The sequence below is a fragment of the Nannospalax galili genome, unplaced genomic scaffold (genome assembly GCF_000622305.1).
Source record: "Nannospalax galili isolate Female #2095 unplaced genomic scaffold, S.galili_v1.0 scaffold521, whole genome shotgun sequence".
NCBI lineage: Eukaryota > Metazoa > Chordata > Mammalia > Rodentia > Spalacidae > Nannospalax > Nannospalax galili.
This window is the reverse complement of record NW_008344634.1, coordinates 108,032-123,509: the sequence shown is the minus strand read 5'-3', so window position 1 is coordinate 123,509 and position 15,478 is coordinate 108,032. Positions and strand designations below refer to the sequence as shown.

The window sequence follows — 15,478 nt, the reverse complement described above, 5'->3', positions numbered from 1 at the left end:
TTACACACATGGCTGTCACAAAAAATATTCTAGAATATTTTGAGTAGTCAACACCTTATGATTTTAGTAATCTTTATGGGAGTAATTCATTGCCTATGAAGCATATTACAAATCTCTTACAAACAAAGAATGTTGAAACAAAACAATCTGCTCTCAGTATGCATAACAATCACATAGGTGCATCTGTGACCCTCAGAGAGGAGTGAGGCGCTCATCCTCTGTCAAGAAGCCATCATTAATGTGCCCTCCCTTAGTGTCCAAGGGATCGCAGGGGATGCCATTTTCAACAGTGATTGTGTTTTCACATTTGTCTTCTGCGTCATCCAGTCCAGGTAGTCCTTTGTTGTTCCTACAAGCATATAAAAAGAGTGATTGGGATTAAGGATGGAAAGCATGGCTGTGTAGGGACTTGCTTATAAACACGGAGAACAGAAAGGGGCATAGGAACCTTAAAATAATGAGCTAAATGATGATGTACACTTTCAAATAAATTTCAATGTCCATAACAGTTGGTGAATTGAAAAGTTATTATCAAGATAATAATTCTGCATTAGTAACATATACATATTGATTAGAACAAGTAGTCTTATTTTAAACACAAGAATAAAGAAATATGTATGCATGAATATATATTCATATATGAATTCATATGTATATAGACACATACATGTACATATACACCTTCACACAGACAAATTGCATGAAACTAAGCAAAGAAAATACATGGCACTTTGGCAAGTTAAAAAATCAGCTCTAAGAGAATTTAATTAAAAATGAAATTTTAAAAAGTATACATTTCTGTCACAGAATTTGACAAATTAATGTTCCACAAATGCTGAGTGAAAAATCGAATTTAAAAGAAATATCAGAAATTCAATTTAATTGCTTTGAGGAAAGTAATTGCTATAAATGGCACATGTCACTGATTGGCTTCTCTCATTACCAACTAGTTGTGTTCATTTGTAAGTCAGATTGCAAAACTCATAAAACACTTTACATATTGCATTACACCTCACAGCTGTCATTTCAAGTCATTTAAGAAATTCAACATGACAAAGTGTTTGACTTTCTGATGCTCTGACCTCCTGTAGACCTTGCTACCCCAAATCAGATCCTTAACATTTCCCTGGAGTATGGGAAGCTGGAACAAGTTTTTCCTGTCTTTTGGAAAACACTAAGACTCTGAGCCACTTCTGCTTGATGAGACAAGAGAAAGAAGAAAAGTGGATGCCTCTATTCTTCCTGGTGCTTGTCACATGCTGACTATTGGGATATCATTCTTGGTGCCACTGTGGAAGCAGGATGTTGGGCTTGAGACACTGGCTTGCCACCAGGATTCTCTTCGGCGAGGAATCTGTGGACCTTCAAAAAGGCAGATCTACAGGGATCATTTAGCTAGGATGTTAAGAATTGCTGTTATTATCATGAAGGACTACATACAATTTAGGATCCCAGTGTGTTTCTGACAGACAAGGTGGTGAAGATTTCTTGATGTCAATCAAAATAGAATTTCCTGAAAATCCTACATGAGGCAAGTTTAATGTGCTTTAGGGAATATTAGGTACACAAAAGGGGAAAGAATAGAAAGCTCATCTTTATAGAAGAAATCCAACTAATAAAGAAAAGGTAATAGGAAGTCATTACTGCTGTAATAATTGATTCTGAGGAGGCTAGTCACTGAATACTAAACAACTGAGATGGCTTGTGTAGCCCAAACATTACTCATTCCTCCAAAAAGAGTAAACCAGCGAGGGGCGAGAGGAGGAACACCCTGGGAAGAGGGGTGGAGCTGCCTTGGAGACAGGGAGTTAGCCTGGCCATTTTTGGAACTCCAGGAGCTAGGTGTGTGGCCCAGGAACGGCTGGTGGACGCCCTGTCCATCCTGCAGGCTCAGCAGGGCGAGACGAAGCAGCCGGTGGGATAAGATGGTGCGTGGACTCGAGGCATGAAAATGATCAGGAACAGTGGGCATGTGTGTGTAGCAGGGTGGGGTGGGGGGTTATGAGGAGCCATTTCTTTGTAAGTCATCCCCTCACCTCCCAAATGTATAAACCATGCAAAATTCAAATAAAGTGTGTTATGCTAGTTTGTTGATCTGTGTTAGGACCACAAGACCGTGATAAGAGTTGAGGGCAGGTCAAACAGAGAGCCAGAGGGGAAAATTTAGTGCAAGAGCTAGGGAACAGGATATACACATAGTCTCAAAATATCATCTCCCCCAATCAACGTATCAATTACAAAAGACACTTGTATTTTGCCAAAGGTTAAGTCTGATGAGCACCACCAATAATTAGATAAACTGACAAGTGCCTTTAGAGGACTACTGAGAAGATCTCAGGCACTAGGTTTTTTTCTGTATTCTTACACCCATCTCAATTTTTGGTTCAACTATCATAATCAGAAGAATGCAAATTTAAAAATATTTTGCAAAACAACTGACCTGGACTCACTTGAAGGTAAGCATCAAACTCAGTGGATAGACAGATCAATGAATGTAGAGCAATGGTTGACTGGTTAGATAACAAATTATTAGATGGATGGATGGATGGATGGATGGATGGATGGATGGATGGATCGATGGATCGATGGGCGGACAAACATTAGTCCAATGTAGATGTTGAATGGGACCCACCACAAGTAGAAGGAAGGAAGGGAGGGAAGTAAGAAGGGAAGGAAATAGAGAGAGTGGAGGGAGGTCATATATACTTATAAAATTTCTTATATCTCTTGTATTTTCCTTTAATAGATGAAGGAAAACGTTCATATTCCTGTCTTTGGAATTAGGAGTTAATATCCATTTTACTAGGTTTTACTGATGGTTTATTAAATAATTTCAAGTATTTGAAGTTAATGAAGAGAAGTAAGTTTGCATTCCAGTACTGTAGATACCAATGTCATTGTTTGAAAGAACTTTGTCATTGTATATGCCATCATAAAATGACACAGGTTACCCTACAGGCAATCACTTTGGTCCAGTGCTGGCTTGGAAGTTGGAGACTGTTGTCATAGATAATGCTACTATTGATACTTCACTCAATGGCCATTCCAAGTATCAACAGTGATCGGCACAGACTGGGTTACATCACGGCATTAAATATTACGCCAGCATCATAATCATCTGAACAAATAGACTAACTCTTAAATTAAGCTTTTAAGGGTGGGCCCAAACTTGAAGGACACTAGTTCTCCTAGCTATCTATTACAACCATCTGTTGTCCAGAACTGTGTTGTTGGATCTCTCTTGTCCCCTCAGCCTGGGCGTCTGAAGCTGTCTGTGTCCTCACCCCTGTACCCATGGAACTGACTTTGGAATCCTGTTTTTCCCATTCTGTCCCTTGGGCAGGCCACACCCATAACCTATTCAAAATGGTTTCTCCAGTTTCATTGAGGAAGTACAAGTTTAAGTTGAGCTCCATCTTTATGTCAATAGACCATCAGGCCTTTTCATCCCTAGTATTTTATTTATCCAAGGTCATGCATCCTTCCCAACCTCTAGTGTTTTCAATGGGAGGGTGAGCTGTTTGCAGCACTTTGATATGTTAATTTTCAAGCATACCTACATTCATTCATTATCTTTTGGAGTGGAGTACCAAACTGAGGTTTCCAAGGAGATGCCCACAGTCATAACACCCAAGAGTGAGTGCAAGGTTTTGCTAGGTTTATTCAAAAGTAATCAGTCCACATTATGCCCATTATTAAAGTCATTCTTACAGTATATGAGAGTTTAATGTGATAAAAGTGTCCCCCAACTAGGTTAATTCACCCACTGAAAGACTTAGAACACTTCAGCCTTTCCTTTCTGTAGATAGAAATGTCATCACTTTTGCCTTCCCAAAGGCAAAAGCAACTGATATTCTATAATGATCAGTCCTCATACTTACTTCCTGTCATCGTACTCAACATTCACTAACATCTATGACTTGAGTATGGAAGGCACAGTCCTTCACCTAAAGGAAAGGAATCAATGAAAGGGCAAATGTCCAGATTCACTCATTCTCCCTCTCATCACTTTTTGGTTTTTTTGTTTTGAGACAGGATCTCCTTGTAGCCCCAGCTAGCCTAGAGCTCTTTACATAGACCAGACAGGACTTGATGTCACAGAGATCCTCTGCCTCTGCCTCCTGAGTGCTGGGATTAAAGGCGTGCACCACCACACCTGGCTGCTCTCCTCACAATGCTTTATAAAAGAGGAAGAGATTATTCATAGGAATGAAATTCTACTATACACATATACACCACACACACACACATACACACACACACTAATAATTATAATTAAATAATATTTTTGTTAGTGCAAATTCCCCTGAAAAGCATTTCTATTTGGGCGTGGAGTGACTAACAACTGTGGTGTTTCTAAGCCACACCACAGCTATGCCTTAATTAAGAGGCACCATGACTCTTAGCATTTATTTTAAGGCCAAGAGCAGACCTGAACTCTGCAAAGCTGTTCCTTCACATTTCTCTCAGAACTGTGCTCCCAAGTCAGGCTTCTCTCATTCTCTTATTGAAACAGCCTCTCCAGCATGAAATGGGGAAGTAGAAGTCAGGGCACCTCCTTATTTTATCAGAGAATCTTGCCCTTTAATCTTAGGTATAAAATATCACACACATACAGAACTGCAAATAGACTTCTCCATTTTTTCATTGTTTTCACTGAAATAAACATGCTCCTTTCACTGCACTGATATTTAAAGCATTCATGCATATAGTCATTCATTATCTTGGGTGGAGAGCAAGAAGGGGTACTGAGAGATTAAGGTCATATGCCCGGGTCACAAGAAAAGCACTTGGTTCAGTGATCTTATTTACATTATAAATAGTAACTTTTTAGTTACAAGGTTAGGTAAAAGTCTTTAGTACAGATTATGTCTGCAATACATATAGCAATGTGAGGGTTGTCTGTAAAACGACCAGTGTCTATATTCCAGTTTTCTTTGGTAAAACACAGTTTTATGGAGTTAGAAGAATAATGGTGGAAAGATGGACATGTGAAGATCAATGCAATGAATCTCACCTCCCCCTCCCCAGTCACAAAGGAAGAATAATCCACCATGCATCACAATGAATGGGGAAGAACTGAAAAAAGATACAAACAGAAGAAGGCAAATTTCTCTTCTCTCAAAGAAAGATAACTTCCTAAACAAAAAGGCTCTGAGGGAAAATATCTGTGGAAAAGTATCAAATTGAGCTATGTTGGTGGCAAATTATATACATATTGTTTGTTGTCACCTTAGGTCTAGTTGTCCAAAGTCTTGGCACTGCTGGGGTTCACAAACTGCAGAGTCAGTAAATCTCTAGCTGGTAGACATGATAAGCAGCTCAAAGGTTATCTAACAGTTTTATAGCACTTTGTCACATTTCATAGTGTGTGCTGTAATAAACTGATTCAGCACCCGTGTGCTGCTCTTACTAAGGATAATAAAACTTAACTGTCTTTCTGGATCATTCTGATTTAATGTTCCACTAAAAACATGAGTTCTTTTCCTGAAAAATAAAATTGAGTGTTAATGACTTCTACTGTCCCTGTAATGTCAGGTGATCAAGGAAGAGTACGAGAAATTTAACTAACTAAACTACCTCCTAGAAGCGTTGAGAATGGATAGCTCCCATAGATTCAGAGAGAAGGGAGGTAAAAGGAAGGACAGAAGAAAATCTCAGGAGCCCTTGAAGCTACAGCATGTAGTAGACCAGGATTTGCTCTGTTCTGGATAAATTAATGACTAAAAGAAGAAAGAGTATTTAAGTCTCTCTTCAAACAAAGTAGGGCCCAAGAGCTAAATCCCAAGAATAGCCAGAAAAACAATAAAAGATACATTAAATATGTTTTCTTTTTCTGATTTATTTATATTTTATGTGTATGAGTGTTTTGCCTGAATGTATATATGTGCACTCATGTTGTGTAATGCCCACAGAGGCCAGAAGAAGGTATTGGATCTCTTGGAACTGGAGTTATAGATGGTTATTAATTGCCATATGGGTGCTGGGAACTGAACCCAGGTCCTCTACAAGAGCATCCAGTGCTCTTAACTGGTGACCCATCTCTCCAGCCCCAAATATGTTTTTCAAGCAGGAGAGAATTAAATATCGGGCAATTGGGATAATCCTCACAATCAGTCTAAATAATTCGTTCAGTTTTACTAGAATGACTGGAGAAGGCACTGCTGCATAGTGGGGTCAACAGTGTTTGGGAAGCCTATCTGGTTTGAACTCCTGGCAACTTTCTAACCCCATGTGACACAGTAGGCCAGCTGTTTTATATTGGCCGTATAATAAGAATAATAATGGTGATAAGACTCTTATGTGGCATGACTCAAACTAGATATGTTCTATGAATCATCTTATTTCTTACTACAATATTATGCAAATTTTATCATTATTATTATTTTTAAGATGATGAAAACTGAGTTCTAAACATGTACAGCAACTTATCTTTCAGAATGGAAAAGGATTTGTGAAAGAAGCTGTCCTAGAACTGTATTTTACTCTACCCAGACCTCACCCAAAACACACACTGGTTTCCTATTGTACATGTATCTTTTATTTCCTTATTGATCATTCATTCTGTGATAGGAGCTATAGTGCTGATCAAAGAAGACACAAACACATGGACAGTCCTTGCCTCCATAGAGATCATAGTCTTGTTCTTAGTAATAAAGCCAGGTTACAGACTTAAAGCATAAAACCTAGCTGTCTTACTTTGCTTTCAATTGTGGCAAACCACTCTGACCAACACCAATTTGAGGAAGAAAGGGTTTATTTTATCCCACATCTTCCAGGTCACAGTTCATCTTCCAGGGAGTCAGTGTAGGAACTCAGGGCTGAAACTTAGAGAGGCAGTAGCTGAAGCACAGACCATGAAGGAATGCTGCTAACTGGCTTGCTCCCCTGGCCTGTGCTTAGCCCGCTTTCTTATATAACACAAGATCACCTGCCCAGGGGTGGCACCAATCACAGTAGGCTGGGTCCTCCCACATCACTCAGCAATCCAGAAAATGCTCCACAGACATGGCCACAGGCCAATTCAATAGAAACAATTCCTCAAGTGAGATTCCCTCCACCCAGGTTTGTCAAGTTGACAACTAAAGCTATCCAGCACACTAATGTTCATACTTGAGCAAAGTCATTAGTAAATTTACTTCATTTATTTCTAGCTATTATTTTCCTGTAGGGCCAGTAGTAAATAGAAGCATATTTGAATTTCCACAAATCTTCTCTTTCAAACAAACATGTAGTTCATCTAATACTTCCACATATTGAAATGTCACATTCTTATGAATTCTTAAGTGAATAAATTGTATTAAAAATAAAAGAACAGGGCCAGATAAGGTGATGCACACCTTTACTCCAAGCACTCAGCAAACAGAGGTAGTTGAATATCTGTGAGTTCGAAATCAGCCTGGTCTACACAGTGAGTTCTGGGCCAGCCATGGTACATAGTGAGACTTTGTCTCAAAAAAATAAATAAAATAAAAATGAAAGTGTACATAAAATGAGAAAATTTAACGTTGTTTTTCCCTTGCTGTAAATGGAATAGTTGGCATTTCAGTTTACCTAGTTTGGATTCCAGCTCACCCCACCTTTACCCATCCAGCAGATCTTCCATCATGTGGCTACTAGGGATCAAACTCAGGTCATCAGGTTTGGCAGCAAGTGTCTTTAACTTCTGAGTCATCTTGCTGTCCCAAGTTAAACGTTTCTTTAGTTGTCTTCCACAAGACTAGAGGCTGAAAAGGCAACCCCTAACTTTTCTATGATTATAAAGGGTTTTCAGGGCAGGCATAGTGAGACACACCGATAATCTTTGTATTTGGTAGGCAAAGGCAGGAGGATCCCGAGTTCAAATTCATCCTCAGCTACATAATGAGTTCCAGGCCAGTCTAGGCTACATGAAACCCTGTCTTAAAAGAATGGACAGGGTTTTCATCACAGTAACCAAATTACGAAGGTTCTCCCAACTTCAAACTGCACCTTCTCCTCATCTTTGAAGCAATATTTTGCCTAAGAAAAAAAATGCCACAGATTGTACCAAACTTAAAACACAAACAGTTTATCTCCAGGATGTTATCATGATTGCCCTGACTATATTTGCCAATTATTGATGCTTTCCAGGTTTACACAAAAGATTTGTCCATCTGTTTTCCTAGTTTGGATGTGAAATGTATTTGTGAAGGCAGAGTTGGAACAACAGCCTCATTTCTCCCAGGCAACAGATTATAATCCTATGCGGCCAATTATTATAGTACTGCAAAATCTGTTTAGAAGGAAATAGTTGATCCCATCACAAACTAGCTGAAAGACCAGCAAATGGCAAGAAAATAAAATAATAGTAACATCTAATACTTACTGAAGAATCACTGTGTTCCAGGCACCACTCTAAGCACTCTCCTGTACTGACTCTTCTATCCTATCAAGTTAATTATTTCCAGTACACCAAGCTTATCACTGGAGAAAAGTTATCTACACACAGATAGCAATGGTAAATTCAGCCATCATGACTCTAGTACCACAAAGCAATATTCTCTCAAACTTGGTTTCCCTGTCTCATTGTTTGTACTTGCATACTGCTAATGGTTTATACTGCATGATTTAGGAGATCAATACTTTGAATCTAAGCCATTTGTCGCCTGAATCCATTCTTTTAACTCCTACATTCTGTTGTACTAGTGAGGAAATTGGGAACCAAGCAAATGATGTCAATTCACAAGGGTTTCTAAGCATTTGATACCATAGTATCATACCATTTCATATTTAACACAAAACTTTAAAATATTGAACATATGTATTCAAATGTTGCAAGAGAATGTCTTAGTATTCTAAAAACCAAAATAAAACACATAACCTGGAATAAATCTCTTGATATTACATGTCATGTCAAGATCAGCAAAAAAGTCAAGTAAGTACCACCTGATCCTAAACTCTGGTTTTAATTTGAAGCATAGGCATAGATCACATTTATTCCCTAGTGTTTCTCTTATCATTTGTGAAAATAATTGACAATACCTTAGTCTTAAAATGCTTGTGTCTGTTAGTAACTAGGGGAAAACACATGAAAAGTAGTAAATGTGAGAAACATTCGATTCAACACATTGTTGGACAAACACATCCCACATGTCCCAGTTGGGTACCAATTCTTCTGCAAACCATATTCCTGTGAATTTCAAATGCATGACCCTCTGAATCTCACAGAATTTTCTTCCTCTGCATCAGAAAAAAGGTTTACAAGCATCGAAGTGTTTAATGAAGAATTAAGGGAGTGTCCACTTTCCTCTCTGAATTAGAGGTGCTTGTAAGCAAAATGCCTTCTCCTTCCATCATGCTGAGGAATCCTACCTCCTCTCTTTGCTGCTGCCCCAGTAACTCTCCCACTAGTCTGAAATTCCCTTTTGAAGCAATATCAATAACATGGATATGAAATTTTGTGTCACAGCATCCAAGTAAATGAACTTGAGAAATGGGATTCTATGTGTAAGCTGTTAAAACAATAGCTCTTAAGGTAAATGAATTAGAACAACCTGGGTAATATAAAAATGCATGCCCTTCAGACACTCTAGTTTGGTGAGTCTGGGGGACAGACAAGGAAATGAAACTTTAAATAAGTGTTCCAGATGATTTTGATGCAGGGAGTTGATTCTAAAGTCACAGGCAACATAGCTCATTACATTACAGGCACAAGAGGGATGTACATCCATTAATAGAAAGGAACATTGGAACAAAATGGTGGCCTAGAGGTTCTGGGTCAACTAAAGGTGGGGAAGCACTGAACGATCTGTATGTAGAACTATGGCATTTGCACTTGGATTACTACCAAAAGATTAACTCTACCTACCCCCCAAAATGTACATTTCTCTGTGTAGCTAACTTACAAATCACAACACAGATTTTCCTGCTTAGCTTTAATTGTCAACTTGTCATAGCCTAAAATTATCTTGAGAGAAGCCTCATTTGAGGACTTTCCTTTAAGAGATTGGTGTGTATGTGTGTATATCTGTGAGGGACTGTCATAATTATTAATTGATGTAGGAGGAGGGTCCAGCCCACTGTGGGAGATATCATTCCTTAGGCAGTTGGGCTTGGGTTTTATAAGAAAACAAGTTCAGTGTAAACCTATGAGTGAGCCAGAAGGCAACATTCTTCGAAGGTTCCTGTCTCCAGGTTCCTGCCTCAAGTTTCCTGACCTGAGTTCCTTCAATCATTCCCTCTAAACATCTTACCTTCTACGGTGCCGAATTCCTGATAAAACCAGTAGTGCAGTTGCAACTATGACAATGCAAAATATCACACCAAATACAATAATCCAGATGGGCACAGATGGATCCATGGGTGGTGCAAGAGTAGAAGGAATTCTTAAAAATTCCAGGGTACGATCATTCAAAAAGAATGCATTGTTGATCCGGTTCCTATTCATTCTAAAAGACAATGATAATTTTTTTAATGAAGTAAGACAAAAAAATAAAAACATTAGAAACAAAGTACAAACTAAAAACATTAGAAACAAAGTACAAACCCATCTCTCTATGAATGTAGGTCATGAGCCTTAAACCCTACCCTCTATGTTTTATTTCTTGAGCTATATCATCTAGATTAGAATGAATAGTAGAACTCTAAGGTGGCTTACATAAATACTAACAGTTTGGGCCTGGAGAGATGGATCAGCAATTAAAATTACTTGCTGTTCTAGCAGACGACCAAGGTGTGGCTCCCAGCACACACACTGTGTGTCACAACTACATGGAACTCCAGTCTCAGTGAATCTGACACCATCTTCTGGCCTCTGTGGGCACTGCATGCACATGGTGCACACAGTCAAACCAACAAACTATTCATATGTTTAAAATAAAATTTTTAGAATTACCAACAGTTTCTTTCAATTAAATTATATATTTTAAAAGTGCTTCTATGTAGCCACACACAACAGTGGCTCAGGAGTCCCAAAGTCTAGAGCAATAAAGGTGAATGTGCTTCTCCCCACCCCCCTCAAAATCTACATTTTGAGTGGTGGTAGCAGTTAGGAGAGGAGGGGTTGTTTGGTAATGAAGATTTATTTAACTGAAAAAAAAGTTAATTTTTATCTAGAATTTGCAAACTAGGTAAAAACTAGGTAAAGAGATTCTTTGGAGCCATTTTTTTTTTTGGCCTTTACTGAATTGATATTGTACAAGCTGACTTCATCTACATATAGTGTCCCTGAGAATAGGAAAATATAATGTGAGCTTTGTATGACTTCACACCTCTGCCTCCCAAGGCTCAGGGATCATTTCAGAAGAGGAGGTGGAAGGATTGTAAGAGCCAGAGGGGGTGGACAACCTCACAGAGACAGCGTCTTCCAGACAGCTAGTCATTTACTCATATGAACTTACAGCAATGATCACAGCATGCAGAAGACCAAGTTCAAACCAGACAAAATCGCAACATAGACATGGGGAAGTGGGTAAGAAATTCCAACCCAACCTCAGGAACTTTTGGCAATTGATGACTGCCTGGAGAGGGAAAGACAGTGTCTTACAGGATGGGACTCTTGGTGGGCCCAGTGGGTGAACCCACACTAAAGGACACTTGGGGACACAAATCAGACTCTATAGGTGATAGGCTGTGTTATATGTATATATATGTGTACATTAAACTGGGGCAGTGGGTGAAAATGCAGATAGTGGAGGGGATCTAAATGCCTTCAAACTATATTGTGTGAAAATCGCAAAAATTCTATTACAATTTTAAAATAAAAAATAAAATTTCCTAGTAGCTGTAATTTCTCAAGTATAAAGAAACAGGCAAACAATTTTAATACTGTACTTTCCCATATAGCCAAGAAAGCATAATTTCAACACATCAATATTGAGTTGGTTCGTATTTTGTTTTGTTATGATTGACCCCTTAGTGTGTGCCTCATTTTGGACTAGCCACAATTGAAGCACTTTGTTTCACTTGTGACTGACAGTGTCAGAATTGAACAGCTCTAATCTAAAGCAATGGCTTGAGGATCTTTGCAGACCAAAATCAGGCCATTAGGGAAGATCCCCATCAGCAAATAAAAATCTATGCTGAGAGCTGGTGATGTTGTTCAGTGGTACATCACAGCTTAGCATGTGCAAAGCCCTGAGTTCAATATTCAGTACCATATACACACACAAATCTATCCTCTGGCATGATCATTCATAGATGTAAACAAGAACCCCAGTCGAATAATTTATAGCAAAGGGCAGTTTAAATGTAATTGTATCAAACTATAGAATGTTTTCCTGTTTTCCTAATCTAAGCTTTTAAAATCTTTGTGTGTGTGTATGTGTGTGTGTGTGTGGGAGAGAGAGAGAGAGAGAGAGAGAGAGAGAGAGAACAGAGAGATTGGGAATGTGCATGCACATGGAAGTCAGAGGTCAGTCTTTGCCTTCCATCTTATGTGAAATGGTCTCTTTGCTGCACACCACTGTATATGACAGTCTAGCTGGTGAGCTTCCCTAGATTCCCCTGTCTCTGCCTGCCATCTCACTGTGGGAGTACTAGGATCACACATGTGCTACCTCTCTGGCTTCACATGGGTTCTAGAGCACCGAATTCAGGTCCTCACACGTGATGGCAAGCACTTTACCCACTGAACCATCCCCTCAGTCCTCATAATCTAATCTTGATAAACTATGAGAATGAAACCTTTTCCCAAAACAATGAACCTTATTGCTGAGCTATAACTAGAGGGAAAATGAAATGTTCTGCATCCTCATTCTGTCTACCTGCTTTATTAATACTTTGCCACTTTGTAACTCAAAACTGGAAATGTACTCTGTCACCTCTCAGGTAAACTGGTAGTTCTAGTTCTGGTTCAGATAAATCTCCTCCACTACTGGAATCCTCCCTAGATATCAGACACCCTGCATATCTTTTAGCCAAGACTGGAGTTTAGTCAGGCCAGATCTACACAAAAAAAGTTCTAATAGACACTTTAGCACTGGTTGTTCATACATGCACCGCATTCCATAGGTGTGAACACTCTACTACAGATTAAAAGATCACTGTGAAAACAATAACAGATGCGGTAAATATGATCATAGTAAATCATATATGTCCTAGTTTGTTCTTCATTGCTGTGACAGAACACTCTGACCAATACCAACTTGGGGAGGAAAGGGTTTATTCAGCTTACATCTCCCAGGTCGCAGTTCATCAGGGAGCCCAAGGTAGGAACTCAGGGCAGGAACCTGGAAGCAGGAGCTGGAGCACAGGCCATGTAGGAATGCTGCTTACTGGCTTGCTCCCTGGGCCCTGCTCAGCCTTCTTTCTTATGCAACACAGGCCCACCTGCCCAGGGGTGGCACCACCCACAGTGAGCTGGGCCCTCCCACATCACTCATCAAGAAGATGCCCCTCAGACATGGCCACAGTCCAGTCCAATAGAGGCAAGTCCCCAATTGAGGCTCCCTCAACCCAGGTGTGTCAAGTTGACACTAAAGCTATCCAGCACAATATACATGTATGAAAATGTTCAGTGAAACCCTTTACTTTGAATAATTAATATACGCTAATAAAATTTAATTCCCTTCTAAAATCACCATAGATATGGCAGTAGCACACTTAGACTTGGATCTTCACTCATTCTTCATTACTGTTTAGACCAGGGTTTCTAAACCACAGCACAACTGACACTTGAGGTCCTACAGTTCTTAGTGGGTGGTGACATCCTGTGCACAGCAGGATGTATAGCAACATTCCTAGCTTCTGCCTGTTCTGTGTGGGCGGCACCTCCTCCCCCAGTTGGGACAAGAAAAATGTGTCCAAACAGTGCCAAATATTTCCCTGAAGGCAAATTGCTCCTGGAGGAAAATCAGTGATCTACACTCATCTCTGACAGAAATGATCTGAATGAAACGCTTGACACTTTAATCAATATATTATGGGTGGAGCAGAATGAGATCTCCTCAGTGCCTACGAAAACAGTTGCATTACTTAGTGATTTGATTGATCATGAGACAACATATATGAGGTTGATTACCTTATGGCCGACTGCACTTCAACAGCCGGGAGAGTATGATTTCTTGAAGGGTCTGTGACCACAAACCAGAATGACACCCTCTGGGTTACATTGCAAAGCAGGACGTGGGAAATTCTGCAGAGGGGGAAATTCGTTATAAGAATATCATTACAAAGCACCTCAATCCCGGAGCTGCTGCTGCCTGTAGCAGTGGTTTAAACAGCAATGCGCACAGCAAAGGTAACTCATTGCTTTGGGGGGGGGGGTGCCACACAAAGTAAGTCAATCAAAAGGCCCCACAGCCTAAAGTGCACCTCCATGAGCTCATGGTTCACTCTCTTTCCTCCATTGCTGATTCCCTCTTTCCTGTTCTGACCCCTTCTTCCCCCCAAACGACAACAACAACAACAAAAAGAATATCATCACATGCAACTGTCCATTCTGATATGATTCCTGTCTCTTGAGCGATCTCAAGTATATGTGAGAAGTCATTTCTACCATCACAAAGAATGTCATAAGAACATAAAAAATATATAAAAATTTCCATTATTTCAGAAATATATTCTCACGAATCGTTCCTTAAGGGATCTGCCAAGAAAACTGTGATTAGGCAGTCGAGAGCATTAGGGATCTCATTGTCCGTCACCTAGTAGCTGACAGCTTCTCTGCTTCCTCAGCATGTGGCCCCTGCCTGAACCACAGAAGTCCTTGGTGGTATCTCATCCGCTGTGCCGGCGTTCTGTCCATTGACCCTTCTGACAGAATCTGCTACCCAGTATCGATTCAATGCTTGCTTTATCTCTACTTCTGTCTCTCCTCACCCCAGCATGGGATGATCATGAGAGGTACCTTCCGCATGCACTTTTGAGGGGAAGTTCTCAAGAAGGGCTGCTTCTACCTTACCTTAAATAGGTCTCCAAACATAAGGGTTTCAATAACCAGCAACCATGGATATTGTGGTCTTTAGTTACATGCTTTTCAGCAGCACACTGAAAATGCTACACAGGGATTACCAATAAAAGTGAAAAGAGAGAGCCGGAGAAATGGCTCAGCATCTTTACTGCTCTTGAAAAGGACCCAAGTACAGTTCCTATCACCCACATCGGGTGGCTCATGACTGCCTGCAACTCCAGCTCCAGGCAATCAGATACCTTCTTCAGGCACACACACACACACACACACACACACAATTTCAAAAATAAAAATAAATAGCTTTTAAAGTGAAAAGATAAATGATAGTGTTCAAGAAACCAATGATCTATACAAGAGTGGATAAAAGCTGAAAATTATATTGTGGCCACACAAAACCTGCAAGGACAATGCTAAAATGTAAATAATTCTAGATGGCCTTAGCTATTTCCTTAAAGAGGTAAACTGCAGCCAGGTATGGTGGCATGCATCTTTAGTCCCAGCACTGACAGATAGAGACAGAGTCAGGTATACCTCTGTGAATTCAAGGCCTGCCTAGTGCACATAGTGAGTTCCAGACCAGGGCTACATAGTAGGATTCTGTGAGAA

The 15,478-nt window shown here is 39.8% G+C and overlaps 1 protein-coding gene across 4 annotated transcripts in view; it reads right to left on the bottom strand.

Moving 5' to 3' along the window:
* Window positions 1–6: 6 nt before the first annotated feature.
* Window positions 7–15,478, bottom strand: part of Cltrn (collectrin, amino acid transport regulator) — a 49,018-nt gene continuing 33,546 nt past the window's right edge. For 3 of the 4 annotated variants that reach the window (XM_029567253.1, XM_029567252.1, XM_008840874.3), the window contains 3 exons: window positions 13,982–14,095; window positions 10,215–10,409; window positions 7–349 (listed from right to left, as the gene is read on the bottom strand). In XM_029567253.1, coding sequence (XP_029423113.1) covers window positions 193–349; window positions 10,215–10,409; window positions 13,982–14,095 — 466 coding nt within the window. In that variant the 3' untranslated portion in view covers window positions 7–192. The remainder of the gene's footprint in view (window positions 350–10,214; window positions 10,410–13,981; window positions 14,096–15,478) is intronic. The other variant, XM_029567254.1, reaches the window with a different exon arrangement.